We start from the raw sequence: 17,270 nt of genomic DNA on the forward strand, positions 1-17,270 counted from the left end.
TAGGGAAAGGGGCCACCCTGCCCATTGCAGAGCTTTCAGATGACAAACAGCAGAAGCCCCAGCACTGGCAGGTGAAAAAGAGTTAAATGGAAGGGTGAGATGTGCAAGCTCCCAGCTTCAGAGATGAATTACAGCCCACAGTGCCCACTGAAAGCTGTCCAGGGCAGTCAGACTAACAGAGAAGGCCAACAAGGAGAGAAAGCACCAGAAAACAAAAGCATATATTTTTATAATCCAACCCATAAAACAGCAGCCAGCCAAAAATCAAAGCAGAGGGGAAAGGCAGCTCACCACCCACAACAAAGATTACCAAAGGCCACTTTGCTGTCTTCTACCTGCTCCTTTTCTGCTTCTGCCTGTATTTAAGGGGAGGCTTTTCCCAAAACAAAACTCATCTAATAAACTGAACTAAAAAGCAGGTCAGGTCTGAGCTCAACATAATTCTCAAAATGTTTGCTGTATCATGTCAACAGAAAATACCTCATCAATCAGTTCATTTGCCAAGACAACTTCCAAGCGTGTCCCGGAGGGAAGAACAACCATCTATTGTTGATCTAATTTGTCGTTAATTACAAAAGTTACAGCAGGGTTGGGAGTGCTTTCCTAGCTGGGGTATGAAGACAAGGTTTGTAAATTTGACTCTCCTGAGTCCCCTTTATTAAAACACCATTTCCCCCTGCACTACTGGTAAGATTTCTTTTTATGTGGAAGAGTGCACACTGCTGGCACACTGACGGGGTCTTCCCCAGTTGAGGGGATCTGACAGCAAAGGAAAGACAGGGAGAAAGGCCAGGCAGTTGGACTAATCCACATCAGAAAGAAATTAAGAAAAATCAAAGCAGACTGGCAGCAGCTTTAATTCTGCAGCATCCATCCACTCCTGTGCTGATGACCCTGAGTGCTCAGCTCCTCAATGCCAAGCTGCTGTTTCCCCCCAGCTGGCTCTAGGCGCAGCATTGGAGTGGGCGTACAAGCAACAACACGGTGGGCAGATGGAAGAGAGCAGGGAAAAAAGCCCTACAAGGCAGCACTGTGAATGGGATCTGACACGGCAGCAATCCAAGATGCCACATGTGATACAACAGTCTACTTCAATCAAGGTCTACCTCAAAGAACAGGGATGCGAGTGCTGAAGCTAATGAAACAGGCTTCTTGGTGTTCTGGCCCCAGCCCTGCACACAGATAAGTTAATCAACAGCTTCACTGAGACACTTTTAAACAACAACTCAGCCCTGAGCTCTTCATGCTGCAAACCTCAGCCCCCTCCCCAAGGCCTGGGGAACTTTACCCTTTGCCAGTTCCACCTGCTGAGGGGAGTCAGGCACAAAGGACACAGCTAGCATCAGCTCGCTCCTGCTCACTGATTGTAGAAGAGTCTCTCTGCCCACTTGCTCCAGGCTCTGCGAAATACCCTGGGGAGACCTGGGGGTGGTGATTTCTAACCCAGCTCAAAGAAACTTGAGGTATCTGCCCAGGCATGCTCTGTGGAGCAGCAGAAGCAAGGAGCAAGCAGCTCAGGAGGAAGGGAATGAGACCAGTCTTTAGCTGCACAGTGACGGCCATCAGTGGCAACATCCTACGCAGTTCAGCAGGAGGAGCTCTTTGGGCTGTGACTGCAGACAGGTGTCTGCTTCATGGTGTCCCTCCCTTTGGCAGCCCCAGCAAAACAGTGGGGGCTGCAGGGAATGAAGGAAAGCAAGAGTGGACTGAAGGACAGTGAGGACTGGGGCTAGTCTGGGCCACCAACGTGCACTTAAATAACAATGAAAGATGAAAAGCCAACCACAGCAAAAAAACCCCACCCCTGCCCACCGGGGAAATGCACCACATCCTGTTGGCTATCCCCTGCCTCTAACAAAGAACCTTCACTATTAGCCAAATCCTGCTAGCAGGATGTCCTTCTCCCCTCCCCCTGGCCTTTTCCTGAACAAGGAGCAGACAACCAACCTTTTCCCCTGGCCCAGGTGAAGGAGTGGCTGGTCCCCAGGCTCCCTGCCTCGGGCACACCCGGCTCGCTTTGCCAAGGCTGGGGGGACAACTCACTGCACTTGCTGCTGCTCTTCAAAGGTGTGATGTACTTGGGCAGCCCTTTGTAGAACCACGCACCAGACCTCTTCCAGACCTGTTGGGAGATGGAGACACCTTAAGCCTGGGTTTTCACAGCAGGAGTGCACAATCAGCATCAAACGAGCTCCCCACTAAGCTCAGTCCAGTCACCCCTTCTGAGCTACCCTGACCCCATCCGAACACAGCACTGGAGGTGTTACCTTCCAGCTCACAGAGCTCACAGCCCCTGAGCTGTGCAATGCAACCACCACAGCAGTCCAAGCCTCTCCCCACATTAAACCAGCCTCACCTCCATCCTCCTTTCACCACTAAAAAGCACAAGTCTAAATGAGCAACAGTCACAGACTGAAGAAGGAGCAGAGGTGTGATTGTGCAAACCACGGAGCTTCTTCCTTTCTTCAGGTCAAGATCAGATGTTTTTCTGATGCTGTTCTTGAGTCAAACACACATTCCCAGGCCTACTACAAGGATACCAGGATGAACTTCCCTGGCCCGCACTAAGCAGCAAGCAGTTCAGATTCCAAATCTGTTGCTTCCTCCAAAACAGCAGGAGGAGCTCTTTGGGCTGTGACTGCAGACAGGTGTCTGCTTCATGGTGTCCCTCCCTTTGGCAGCCCCAGCAAAACAGTGGGGGCTGCAGGGAATGAAGGAAAGCAAGAGTGGACTGAAGGACAGTGAGGACTGGGGCTAGTCTGGGCCACCAACGTGCACTTAAATAACAATGAAAGATGAAAAGCCAACCACAGCAAAAAAACCCCACCCCTGCCCACCGGGGAAATGCACCACATCCTGTTGGCTATCCCCTGCCTCTAACAAAGAACCTTCACTATTAGCCAAATCCTGCTAGCAGGATGTCCTTCTCCCCTCCCCCTGGCCTTTTCCTGAACAAGGAGCAGACAACCAACCTTTTCCCCTGGCCCAGGTGAAGGAGTGGCTGGTCCCCAGGCTCCCTGCCTCGGGCACACCCGGCTCGCTTTGCCAAGGCTGGGGGGACAACTCACTGCACTTGCTGCTGCTCTTCAAAGGTGTGATGTACTTGGGCAGCCCTTTGTAGAACCACGCACCAGACCTCTTCCAGACCTGTTGGGAGATGGAGACACCTTAAGCCTGGGTTTTCACAGCAGGAGTGCACAATCAGCATCAAACGAGCTCCCCACTAAGCTCAGTCCAGTCACCCCTTCTGAGCTACCCTGACCCCATCCGAACACAGCACTGGAGGTGTTACCTTCCAGCTCACAGAGCTCACAGCCCCTGAGCTGTGCAATGCAACCACCACAGCAGTCCAAGCCTCTCCCCACATTAAACCAGCCTCACCTCCATCCTCCTTTCACCACTAAAAAGCACAAGTCTAAATGAGCAACAGTCACAGACTGAAGAAGGAGCAGAGGTGTGATTGTGCAAACCACGGAGCTTCTTCCTTTCTTCAGGTCAAGATCAGATGTTTTTCTGATGCTGTTCTTGAGTCAAACACACATTCCCAGGCCTACTACAAGGATACCAGGATGAACTTCCCTGGCCCGCACTAAGCAGCAAGCAGTTCAGATTCCAAATCTGTTGCTTCCTCCATTAGGAATCCACAAAACTAAAATCTTCCTGGAGAGAGCAGGCACATGCCATGGGAGGCAGCACCCCCAAGCACATGTTTCGCTTAGAGTAAAACAAGTCTTGCACCAGCTGGAGGAGAAGCAAGTCCTGACAAGTCTCTCCTACCACACCAAGTCCCTCAGCCTGGGTCATTTCTTAGAGTCAAAGCCCAGCAGCAGCTGGGGGGTGCAGGAAGCAATGCCAGGACAGCAGAAATGCTGTCTCCTATGGTACTGGGTGGTACAACCTTGGTGTTCATCTCACAGAGAAATTCAGGCTCAGTCAGATCATTCATTTAACAAGTGTGCTTGAAAACCCCAGAATGAGAACTACACTCAAATAACTGGAACTTGCAGCAGGAAAGAGTCTGTGAGGGCTGAACTGCCCTCCTGTAAGAACATCCTCTATTCTCCAGTTTAGTTTTAACACAGCTTATGATGAAGGAGCTCTATTAAGTATATTTAATATAAACCTTGCTGTGAGCCAGAGGAAAGGAAAAGAATGGCAGCTCAGACAAGAAATGGCCTCTAAAAACCTAATTCGTTTGTGCCTTCTAGCAGTCTAATAATGAGCTAATGAGATAGCCAGGGCAAAAATAAGTTAATACAGAAAAAATATAATTTTCTATTTCATACAGGGGGGTATAAAACCTGCATTTCTATTCAGAGTGAAGGAGATAATCGGTGTTTCTACTCCAAAGCATTTTGCATGTAGTATCACCATGATGCCAACGGGTGCAAATGCAGATATCCCTAATTACAGCAATACATTTGCAATTCGCATTTAGGGCTCAATCAAAGCAGAGAGCAGTGACAACACCTGGCACTCATGAGAAGTTCTTCTCATGCAGGCACAAAAAGCAGGACACCACCATTACACCAATGGGAGGAGACTGCTCAGCAGGTTGCCCAGTTCTTAGTCCAGAGCCACCAACACAGAGAGCTAAAATTTCTGTGTTTGGGGCCTTAACATCCAAGTGAAGGGGATCTGGATTCAGAGGTCAACCTGGGAACATGCTTCTTAAAAGAAGAGCACCCAGCAGAAGAACGCAGAGCATTGCTGTGACCCAGCACTCATGCTGTGGGTCACAGTTACAGTTAAGAGTGAAAGGGAGAAGCTCATGTGCACCATAGCAGGATCTAGAAAGAAGAAGGTGAGAACACCCTGCAATGATACCAACATTTTCCTGCTGGGTAACAGCCCAGTGAGATGGTGAGGCTGCCATCCCAGTGAAAAGCTGGGAAGCCAATTCCTCATAGGAGAGAGGACTGCAAGTTCTTTTACAGAAGAAGAAGGGGGCCTTGGCAGGCAGAACACTTCACCAGCTCCTTTACCAGCATGAAAACAGCCAAAATGGTGACCCAGCCAGTCAAGGCACAAGCTGACACAGCTCCTTCTGTCCTCTCTGCTAGCACATAGGGACCGTGCAGCATTTGGTACAGCTTGTACAACAGCACTTGTCAGTGCAGCACAGAGATCCTGGAAGAACGTGCTCTGCTCTCCCCACAAAACCAAGAACTGGGAAATGGAGCACGTGTTTTAAATCTGGGACAGACATGGAGCTCACCCTATTGTAACTCAGGTGAACATACATGATGTGGGAGCTGCAGGCTGGGCAAGCCCTGGTCTCCTTTGTCCCAGAAAGGCAGGAGGCTGTGAGTGAAGCTGCACCCACAGGACAAAGAAGGCTGCAGAACCCCCCTGCAGCCAGGGAGTTTGTACCTGGGCCACACATAGCTTCCCCACACACACTGCTAGGGAAGAAGCAACCCTTTCTTACAGTCGTCCTCTGAACAGACCTTGCAACATCTGTAATTTAATCTGAAGCACTGAAAAGACCTATTATCTTCAGGCGAACTACAATTTAGGCACACCATAAAACTAATCAGACACAGCAAGGATTGCTGCAAGAAAAGCCTGGTCGCCCCCAGGTTTCTCACTACCTCAAAGCAAGCCCACTTATAGAAAGAGTTAGTGGTATAATACACCCAGCTCTGATATAGTAATACTAGTATAAAATTGATTCTATGCATACATACTTTAAATTGGTGCTTCTAATAGAGTTCACTCTCATTACAGCAGACTCAACCTGTTTTGAGATTAGCTCTGAAATATCTGCAGCAAGATGCTTTCCCCTATTTTAATTTAGTACCTCTGCTCCCCCCAGGTTAGCAGCCTGGCCCATCCAAAATGACCAGGGTTCATGCTCTGCTCTGAAGATGGGCACACAGGTTAGTTTTCACATCCATACACCAAAATAAATTGATGTTGCTGACTGCTATTGATGGCAGTTCCATTGATTGCCAGAGTGGCCTGACAGCAAAGTTCTTGCTTGGTTTTTAATTAATAAATCTATAACAGTGCTTTGAGAATTAAACTCTTGTTTATTAGCAGGAGTTTGCTCTTTCCAAAGAGGAGGGAATTTTGCTCCCACCCATCCTGTTGGCTTGCAGGGTGAAATCCTGACTCATGGCAGCCTGAGTTTGATTGGAGCTGCAATTGCATTGGCAAGAGGGACAGCCAGCCACTGCCAGACTTTTGCAACAACCCAATTTTTGCTCAGCCTGCCTGGCAGAGGGGAGTAAAGATCTGTATCTGCATTATCCCAGATCAGGATTGGGTGGTCACAGTTCAGCTGCCCCTGACCCAGCCAAACACATTCAAAATCCACACTGATTATTGCCTTCCTTCAGGCTCCTGCCCTTCTGCCTCCCCTGACACCTAAACTACCCTAAAGCAAAGTGTGTGTGTAAAACAGGAGAGATTAACTACTTCAGCTACAGACTCCTTTTTTTATTACTTCAAACCAATGTAATGGCCATGACAAGTCCAGAGAGCTCAATAACTTTTATAACCCTGATAATATTCCCATTAAAGTTGCATCAAGCCATCATTATAGCTGCAGGATGAGACAGTCAGAAGCAGATGCACATTTTTATCTAGCACATTCAAGTGCAGCTTGGAAATGGGACCTAACAGAGAATCACCGGGCCCTGGTGAAATGTATGTTACTGCTCAAACTTCTCTCTTCTCTTTCTCTGAACATACAGTGATAGAACAAGCTCCTAAATGGGAAAACATTAGGCCTTGCTGATGAAGAGATGGGATCACAGCTGAATCACAGAATTGTTCTAGTTGGAAAAGACCTTTAAGATCATTGAGTCCAGCCATCAGACCAACTCTACCAAGTCCAGTGCTAAACCACATTCCTCAGCACCACATCTACACGTCTTTTAAACACCTTCATGGATGCTGACTCAACCACCACCCTGGGCAGCCTAGGAATGAACTGTAACACTTGCAGTCCCCCAAGAGTTCTCTTCACCAAGCCAAAAGTCCCCTAAACAGAGATCTTAGAAAGGGCCTTAGCTGCAAAGCCTCATTTTGCTCTCCCACCTTCTGCTTGCCATGCAGTAGCTACTCTTGTTCTGCAGCCCCCTTCCTTCACAGCAGTCCAGGCTGGGCTGGGTGAAGGGAAAACAGCTCCCTTTAGCCTCCCATGCTGACACCTGCATTACTGCCTCAATCCCCCAGCAGCCATAAGGCGGCGGAGCAGGTTCTTGTGAGCTACAATGCTTAATGAAGACAAAGGCACCTGCAAACACAACCACCCTGGGAGGACTTGGTTGCCATTGCCCTCATGCAGCACATGCCCACACAGTCACTTTGTCCCAGCTCTCCACTGTGGCTCTGGCACACTGCAAACCTCTGGCAGGGGGAAGGAGCAAGCGCTCCTCAGCTTCGTTATTTGCATTCATCTGCTTTTCCATAACACAGAGATTTCCAATTACATTATTTACAGCAATCTGTTGTCAACTCCCACATTCAGCACTTGAGGATAAGGAAAATTAAAAGGCAGTTAAAATTGCTATTCGGAGCTTTGTTTCCAGAATAGCAAAATCCATCACACCTCCGACCCCGACGCTTCTCAAGCTGTACTGGCTGCCAGCATTCAACAATTTACCCTTCCCCTCTCAATCAGGCCCCTTTTTTTTTCCTGTGGGTCTATTCTAAAGGACATTATTTTGAGTCTAACCACTTGCTACCACCCCCCAAAATAATATGGCAGGCTATTGATGAGTTATTTGAATTGCAAACAGGTGCACATCACTTTGATTCAATCCAGTCACTCAAAATAAACACTCCCCTCTATCAGTGTGGTATTTTGCTCAGCAGTCGTCATGCCAGGCAGGAATAACCCTGTGTTACATTGGTTTATAATGTTCAAAATGGTATAAGTGTATATATGAAAAGGGAAGCCCTAGGGGCAAAAGGGGAGGAGACAACTCCTTTCCTTCAGCACAGTAATCTTCTTCCTCTGCATGGTTTATTGTGATAAACCAAGAAATGCAGCCAGCCATGAAAATGCTGTTTAGTGAAGGAGAAGAAATTAAAGGAAAAGTGCAGCAGAGGGGGCAAATTAAAACTTTAACAGGTCTCTGGTAGCTGACACTCTCTTTCATATTCAATGGGGTTTATAAAAAGCCACCCCCCCACACCCTGCTTAAACTGTTTTCATTATCGCTGCAATTTTGGATGTGTCAATTCAAATGTAAATGTGCATGAACACTTCCAAGAGGATTTTAATTACAATGATAGTGTCGCTAATTATGGATATAGAAAAAAATATATATATATAAAGTTGCAATTCAGGAAGGTGCTTTGCAGAACCTGGTGGTAACTGTGAAAACAAGGTTGTGCAGAAAGTTAAAAGGCTGGGCAGGGATTTGACAAAACACAGCAGGTCCCATTTCCCCTTCAGACCAGGAGGTGACAGGCAGACTTCAGCCACATGCAACTGATTCAACATGGGCATTGCTGCCCAAGCTCTTATCAAGCTCACGTGCTGTGCTAGAGGCCTGGCAGCAGGGAATCATTCCAGCTGTACACATGCCCACAGCAGCTCCCCCAGGAAAGCTTTGCTCCTCTGACAGCAGCTGCAACAAGCCCGTTTTGCTGGAGGACCTGCTCCCTTTCTGCTCTGCACTCTCATTCCCATGGGTGCTCCACTGCTTCACTGCCAAGTTAGCAAACAGGCTTGCTGCAAACCTGTGGCCAACATGTCAGTCAGGGGACCAGCTGCAGTCAGGGACCAGCATCCTGATCATGGGATCACAGCACTTCAGAAACAGGACTGCCCCAAGGAGGGTAAATCCTGCAGGCTCCAGAAAGGCAATACAAGATGAAAAACCAAGAAAGGCATTGCAGCACATGGAGGAGGGAAGAAGGAAGGGAGATTCTTGCACTCAAAAATGAATGTGAGCTTGACTGAATTTGCTTCTACCCTCGCTTGCAGGAACAGTAAAACATGATTCACATCTGCTTTAATTCCACTGCCCTTAGAAGACAAAAGAAAATGGCCACAGAATCCTGAAAGAACACAAGGAGATTTTCAATAGATGCCTCTGCAAACTGCTGGGACAAGTGGCATCTCCAACAGGCCAATTCTGGCCTGAGGCAGAGGAGATCTATCTTATTTCAGGAAGAAGAAATGCACCTATGATGCAGGAATGTTGCTGGTCCTTGAGGATGTTCTCTTTTCCGGTAAGAACATCCAGGCTCTGTCAGGTCCCAGACATTTTAGGACACAGCATTTTCCTCCCAGCACCTCTCTGGCCCTGTGGAGACCCTCACCCTGCATGTATACATCACTCTCAGTAGCTCGACTGCTGCCAAACACACTGTTTTGCTTCTGGATGATTTGGACACAAGCAGCAGGCAGAATCAATTAATCACCTCCACTCTCCAGAAACAAGCCAGTGTCAGATCAACTTGCTCCTCATCGCTATGCAGCACAGCCTTCCCAGTGGAGGTTTTCAAGGAAACAGCAGCAAAGAATGCTTCTGAAGGGCTGAGGCTGGGATTCCCAAAGGGATCTATGGGCATCAAGCATTCGACTCCAACTGAAAAACTGATGTAAACAATAGCTTGTTACTTTTGTCTTCATTTGGACCCAGGCATACTGATGATTTAATCCTAACTGAAGCCAGCAGATTCTGTCCACACAGCAAAAGGGGGAGATGACTACCACATGTCACTAAACTGATGCTAGTTTAAATCAAGCCTACAGGAATAAACAATAACAAGGAAGATGGAGTGATGAAAGCTCCAGCATGTGTGATCAATGCTGCACACTTTAGCTGTTAGCCAAACATGTGAATGCCCAACCCCACCACCCTGTCTTGAGATCCTCGTGGGCCACAAGACTCACACACTCACTCAATGCATGGTAGAGGCTAGAGAGGACAATTATAGTCCTAGGCTCTTGTCCCAGCCAGATGACACTTATTAACTCCAGCCAACATCATTTAGTCCATCCAGGTTTCCAAATGACCTCCCTTTCTCACTTCAGTGCCCAACAGTCTCTCACAGAGCTGAGAGCTCCATAAATATCATGCTCAAATAGCTTAAGCAGTGGTTCAGAAAATTAGACGGTGATCAAAGCGCTGCTGTGGAGGGAATCACCCAGCTTGGAAACACCACATCTCACCACACTTGCTGGGGGAGAGGACATTACAGACCAGCATCAAACATTCACCCACGAGAGCTGGCCAAGTTTAGGGGTCTGACAAGCTGGGAGGTGTTGCCAGAGCTCTTTGCCTGGGACAAGCCTACTTTTAGCATGTACTTCATTAGCATGGGCTAAAGAACCTTGTTCAGCCACACTGTGCCTTGAGAAGGGGAGAGTAGGGAGGTACTGCCTTGTTGCTGCATCACACAACCCAAAATGCTTCAGTGGGTTCCTGAAGCTCCCTGTCTGGATCCCAGGAAATAAAATGGGGCTGATACCAACTCAGCATGCAGGTTAAGACAGAAATGAGAATATCTGATCCCAAAGAGCAGACATCCATCTGCACTCAATTATAACAAATATAACCTTCAGCAAAGAGCGTAGCCAAATGGGTTTGGTCCAAAGCAGATGGCAATACCAGACAGATCCAGATCACAGAAATGGACAGCAACAAGGGACTGGTTGTGAACACAAGACCTTAAAAGAAATCTGGTAATTTAGTGCATACCTTGTAATAGCATGACACCTGAACCAGCTTCAGAGATTGCACAAGTACCAGCCATCAGACTGAGGCCCAATAGACTCCCCTCTTCCCCACACAGACTCTCATGGAAGACCCAATCTAAGGCACTTTTCAGGCACTTATTCTGATATTGCCTCAACTTCCTTGCCCTCTCTGACACGCCTCAAGGCTTCTGGTAATTCTTAATGCTTCTCTGCCTTTCTCCAAAATAAAAGACAACATGTAGGAACACAGAGGGGATGTATGACTTGATGGCTGGCTGCATGTCCACACTGTGACCCTTCCAACCTTCTCCTGGTCAGAGCGCTAGCACCACCGTAAACAAGAAAGGAGACAGACCTGAACCGACATTAAAGGGAATCATAAAAATAAAGATGAAGCTTAAGGCTGGGAGGGAAGATGAGGCTATTTGTTAGTTAGTCTAAGTAGGAAAGTTCCATCCATTTTCATTAGGGCAGCACTTTGCCCTTATCTCAGGTTTCACAGAGAGAGAGAGCCTTGAAGGTTACCATACTCTCACACACTGGTAGCACACAACACTTGCTGGGCAGGTTAATATACTTTTCTGTCCAGTGACCACAGCTCCTCATTATTTTTATAAGAAATAGGAAAAATCCCTACAATTATATACAGTGTGGGATGACAAAAAATGCAGAAATAACACAATAAAATAAATGAAGTAAGTTTTAGTCCTATGCCCATCTCCTGCAGAACACAGAAAATATCTTGACTTGCCTCACTCTCCATTTTGGGACCTCCACTTGGAATTCAAAACTTCTGGGTGGTTCAGTGTATCACATTATTAGTTATATCCAGAGAGCTGGAATGCTTTCTGCCTACCCTACCTACATCACTAATGAAAAGTTAGGCAGTGCCCATGTGCCCCTCCTCTTACCTGAACGTGAACTTTGCAAGTACTCCCACACAAACCCCTCCTATGTAAAACCTAAGCAATGCTAAGCTTCCACAATTATATATATAAATTATATACATATAAATATGTATTAATAAAATTCAGCATCCCAAACACCTGCAGAAATCCTCTCACTACATTTAAAAAAAAAATTATTTAGCAGACCACTCAGGTTTCACAATGGTTGCAATGGTCAGAAAGAGCTGCACCGGAATGATGTTCAAGGACCACAAGCAAAAGCCCAAAATAAATTGATAGGACAAGTGAAAATCCTTCTGTAATCACAGCACAAATCCACTGACTTCACTTCACTGTCGAGCAGAGGGCCGTAATGTTGGAGGATGCTGGCTGGCACACAAGAATTGAGGAAGGCCATTACTTTTGGCAGTCTAAAGTCAAGAATGATGGATATAAAAATTTAGAGACCTGCATTAGAAGTCTAACACACTAGCAAGTTATGGGATTTTTAGGCAGCAGGGAGGAAAACAGACTTAAAAGCTGCAATTCTGGTTATTTTTAGAGGGAAAAATATTGCAGCTATGCTATAGATCTCTCCAACTGTATTAAAGAACTGGTGCTAGCCAAGTTTATTTGCCACAGAGCTAGGAGGGGAAAAGCCTGGCTGCAAAAGGTCTCTTATCATAGCTAGAAAAACTTCACAAAGCCATTCAGGCTGCAAGGGCCGGTGCGGATTTTTTCCCTCCACCCACCCACAAACCAAAGTTGTCACCACTGTGTATTTATCAAGCCTGTCTGGCCTCCAGCTGAGCCTCCCAAACTCCATCCCAAGCTCCCAGTGTCCAGGCACAAGGAAGAGCCTTCACACACTCAGCATGGACTTGGGGTGTGTAGGTGCACACTGCTGAGCCCCATCTCTCCACAGCTGCATTTTACCTCTCTCTGTTCACTGCAGATCTTGCACAACCAAAGTGGACGTTTCTGGGCTCCAAAAGTTTCTATTCCACACTTGGTGCAAACTTTCTGAAAGAAGGAGAGAGACAAAGAGAAGACAAAAGGTTGTGTTAGCAACTCCCTGCAACCCCTGGGAGAGACATCGAGAAGCATCTGCTTTCCTTAAAAACCTAAACATGGCACAATTTTCTTATTTATCCTGGAGAACCACTGACCACAGGAAGCTGCTTCAGGTCTATATAGACATGAGAGAAAGACAAATAGAACCACAGAACCAAATCCACAGCACAGTCCTTGACTGCAGGGTGCAACGATAACTGGACAGAGCAAATCGAAACCTGTGACCAACAGGCATATTTCTAGAATGTTTTTTTTATTATTATTCCTCTAAATCCTAAAACCAAATCACTGTGGCATGGAAAGCAGCTGTAATTAAGTATAAAACAAGCGTGCATTTGTACAAGACTGGAAATCCTCCTCCCTTCCCTTACACATGTAGTTTTGAGCCCCACAGCTTCCCCTCCATTTCAACACCCAGCTGTTGATTTGTGGCTGCAGACACGACTGAGCACATTTCCTGAGCAGAATGCTGGATAGTGCTGCTTGGCCTCTGTTGCTGCACAGAGGAACTTTCATGTCTCTGCTGGCATTACAAGCCATTTACAACCTGAATCACCTAATATTAAATAATGAAGGTGATGTGTATCAGACTTGGCTTACAGCTTGAATGAGGAATTGATTCTCACAGAGCAAAAGCCACTCACAAGAGGGCCCTGGAGAGCAAAACCTTGCTTAGAGAGACTTGTGAATTTATCTCCCCAGCTAAGGTTTCACCTATCCCCTCAACCATGCTGATCCTCCTCTGAGGAGGTCTGTGTCCAAGGACAAAAGTCTCAGCCCTCAGTGCCCACACTTGGAGGAGGAGAGTGGCAGAACTACAGTATCTGAGGCAACAGCTTCATTGCATGAATAAACACACCCAGCTCTTCTGGTCAGTGCAATCCAAAGGCAGGTCTGTCCCTGACTCGTGCTGCACAGCAAGTGAGAGGTGGCACCAGCAGTCCCACAAAGGTTAGTGCTCCTCTCCATCTTTCTGTTCCTGTCCTTGCCTTCAACTTCCCAGACAAATAAGGAACAACCTCTTGGATCTGGTGCATCAGTACTCAACATGGTGTTACCCAAGCCAAGGGGGATTGCAGATGCAACTTGCAGAAACCATCTGAACAACCCCAAATTCTTCCTCCCTCAAACCAAAATCTGAAAGTGCAACTCAGTCTTAAATACCCTCAAAGATCCCCACACATATAGCACATTCAAACACTCCCTCTAGTGGAAGTTTCCTAGCGATTTTATTCCTAGCCATGAATTTTGAAAGTTCCAATTTAAAACGGGGCTTTCCTCCCTGTCTTTGCAGACAAACTGGAAAGTTGAGCATCCCTCACCAACCCCTCAAAAGACAACACCCAAGGGCATTAAACACAGCCCCATTCTTCATTAAATACAAGGTAAAAGCTTGTATCTTCTATTTCATCTTTTATACATGATACTGACACTCTCTGCATGGTAAATGACACGTTAGGCTTCGTCTAACTACTGGTATTGTTATCGTGTATGGATTTGCATAAATCTTTGTCTGGCCATCATGCATTTATTTCTAAGATAATAAAAACTAATATTAAAAATATTCTTCATAAATCAGAAAGTGGCTCTTAGAAAATCCACCAGGCTACAAAAAATTCTATAATCTTTATTCAGCAGAAGGGACTTGCTGAAAGTAAGTTCTTTGTTGTGTTTCAGATGCATCATTGCAATAATTCCTGTTATTGAATTAAATGGGCTGCAATGAAGTGGGAACAGAGCAATGCTAGCAAGAAAAATATGAACTTTGAAAATCCATAATTCCCTGGCAAGTCATTGCTTATTGCATACAACACTGCATGAATGATGGATATCCCTGGACGAGAAGGAACAAGCTTAAAGTAACAGTTCACCGTGTGCTCTGCCAAAGGGTTGACTGTTCACTCATTTCACTCCACAACATTAAAAAGCAGCAAGGGGAGAAGCCCAGGGCACCCACTCAGCACTGCCCTGAGCTTGCACACAGCTGAAAAGCAGCTGTAAGCTGCTTTTTTCAACAAGCCAAGCTGGAAGCAGCTGCAAAAGGCTCACTGGAAAAGTAAGATCTCACCTTAAATCAATCTGGGTATGAATCTTCCTGAATTGCTCAACAGACTCCAGACAAAAAGGGAATATCCTCAGAAAAAACCTAGCCCTTCCCTGGGGTTAGTGTGTCACAGCCCTCCTGCAGCCTCGGGCTCAGGCTGCCTCTCTACCTGTGGGGTTGCTACCTACAACTACAAATGGACAGAAGTGTCTGCACCAGCTTTTGCCTCCTCATTAGGTACAGGGCTCACAGGAAGGAGGTTAGAAAGTGCTGTGGCAATGTGACCTAGCTGCCTTTGGACAAGGTGAGAGCAGAGTCTCTAAGGGAAGAAGGCAAGAATACAGCACATCCTGTTATTCCATGTGCTTGAAACATAGGAAATAGCCAGCTGCCTCCTGTCTGCCAGCCAGCCCCTTATTCTCCATAGACATGTGTGCACGGAGCCTATGCTTCTCTCCAAGAGTGCTGCCCTGTTAGCTCCCCTTTCAGTCAAGACTTTCCCAGTACCTTACTTTTGCATCCTTCCCCACCTCTTCCTAAAAGGGCAACGTCCTCCCTGGCTTAGGACTCAGGGGTTCAGTGATTTGTGTTTACTTTCCCAGTCACTGCCTTCCAAGTAATCTTCTGCATAACCCCTGCCTCAGTCAAGCCAGTTCTGTAAACAGGATCTAGTCAAGAAACTCCCTTGACAGCAAAGGCAGGACAGCTCACAGCAGCTCCCTGCCCAGTGAGCACATATGGAGGAACAGTGGTTCTGACTGCAAGGGGCACCCACCTCCCTTCTCTCTCTTACAAGAGCTCTAAGCACAGCAGTGCTGCAGCCAACCATGGACCAGTGCAAGCAGCCTGCTCTGCATGACAAATGCATCTCGCAACCTCCAGCAGTGCCAGAATGAAAGGTTCTCCATCATGGTCTGCATGGCTGCTTAGCCACAGAGGTGCCAAAATGCACCACTACACAGCTAAGGAGAAGTTCAACTCGGTGCTCTCCTGGGGGATCCATGGGACATCTCCTGAGTCACAGGATAGGTGACATGGGCATGTGTGTCCTTGGCTCCAGTACCAGGCTGCTTCCTTCCACCAGCAAGTTGGAAATGCTCCTGCATCCAGCAGGCTACCCTCACCTCTCCCCAGGAAACACACTGAGGCAGTCACTTAGAGAGGTATCTCCCCAGGGAAAGATGGGCTTTAAGCGCAGGAGAAACAGTCTCCCAGCAGAGAGAGGATAAGGTGGTTGCCTTGGAGATGATCATCTCCACAGCAATACAGATTAACCCCTTGGCTGCAGAGTCTGGACAAGAAACACAGTCCCCCAGGGCACTGGCAGAACATCAGTGGCTCTGCAAACTGATGCTCCCTCAAAACAGCACCCGGGCAGTCCTGCAACATTGTACACAAACATGGGCAGCCAGTGCTGCACAGGCTGACTTATGTATCAGGGTTGGAAAGTGTACTCTGGTGTGGAACTTGGAGGTGGACTTGAGTCCTCTGAAGAGACGCATCACTGGGAGGTCTAAGGGAAGATATTAACAAGAAAACACACAGACTATGAGTTGCTTCTGATGGACATACATTTCTGCTCCTTCTCCCACCTTGAAGCCCGAGAGAGGGAGGTACAGAGTAGGCAGACGCACCCATCTCAGCACTTAGTTCAGTTTAGGCTCTTTAGGATCCTGAGGAGTAAGATAACCATGGAACAAGAGAAAACCTGATGGTCTGACAGCACCGACCTAGACAAGTGGGGCTAAGATAATTCTGCTGAGCTATCAAGTTTCTGAGAGGTTTGAGGGCCTTTCCTGACCAGATCTGCTACCAGGAACAGGCAGAACCTGTGTGACCAAACATACCTTTTTGCAATCCTGACAAAAGACAGAGCTGCTGCCCAGTAGCCCCAGCAGTTCACTGCAGAGCAGGCACTGGGAGAGGCCGTTGCCCATTGCATTCTTTCTCATGTTCTCCAGCCGCTCCACCAGGCGCCTGCGGGGAACAAGACAGACCAGAGGTCACAGCACTCACCTTGGAGATTGAAGCACATGGTCCTGAGGCATGCCAGAAACCTGCTATGTGTGTTCCAGACTCAGTCTGCCTCCACTGCTTCTGTGCAGTTCTGGGCCCCTTGCTGAGGCCATATGTATTTTCACTTTAATTTCTGCACGTGGTATTTCCCATCAGGTGGCTCTTGGACATCGTAGGATACAAACCTTTGTAAATCCATCTACTGATGCTCATCAAGCTCAGAATAATCAGAACTGCAAATACCATGGGCAGGCCTGACTCAGCTAGCAGGTGCTGTGCAGACAGCTCACAAGAGGGGTTTGGCCCCAGAATTCTTTCGAAGCTCAGTGTCACTAGGGCCACACAGTCTCTGCACAATTATTTCTTGCCTGTAGAGCAGTAAAAGCATTTATTGCTCAGACTGGGGAGAGTCAGCACCCGAAAAGGACAGAGGAGTTAGACCTCCTGCCAAACTCTGCACCATTCTTATGTACACTCCCTGAAACCAGCACTGTAGGCACATCACTTCCCACATCCCATCAGAAGCAGGAAGGCCAGACTGAAGCCATCAGACCAAAATGAGCCCTGCTGCAGCACAGGA

General features: G+C 47.3%; 1 protein-coding gene across 1 annotated transcript in view; it reads right to left on the reverse strand.

Moving 5' to 3' along the window:
- The window catches only part of RPH3AL (rabphilin 3A-like (without C2 domains)), a 25,955-nt gene that overhangs the window by 5,059 nt on the left and 3,626 nt on the right, over window positions 1-17,270 (reverse strand). Inside the window, exons 3-5 of the mRNA XM_010009123.1 lie at window positions 16,522-16,651; window positions 12,493-12,579; window positions 2,973-3,147 (exon numbers count right to left, since the gene is read on the reverse strand). Of these exons, the coding sequence (XP_010007425.1) occupies window positions 2,973-3,147; window positions 12,493-12,579; window positions 16,522-16,651 (392 nt within the window). The remainder of the gene's footprint in view (window positions 1-2,972; window positions 3,148-12,492; window positions 12,580-16,521; window positions 16,652-17,270) is intronic.

This window comes from Chaetura pelagica, unplaced genomic scaffold (genome assembly GCF_000747805.2).
Source record: "Chaetura pelagica isolate M959 unplaced genomic scaffold, ChaPel_1.0 scaffold72, whole genome shotgun sequence".
NCBI lineage: Eukaryota > Metazoa > Chordata > Aves > Apodiformes > Apodidae > Chaetura > Chaetura pelagica.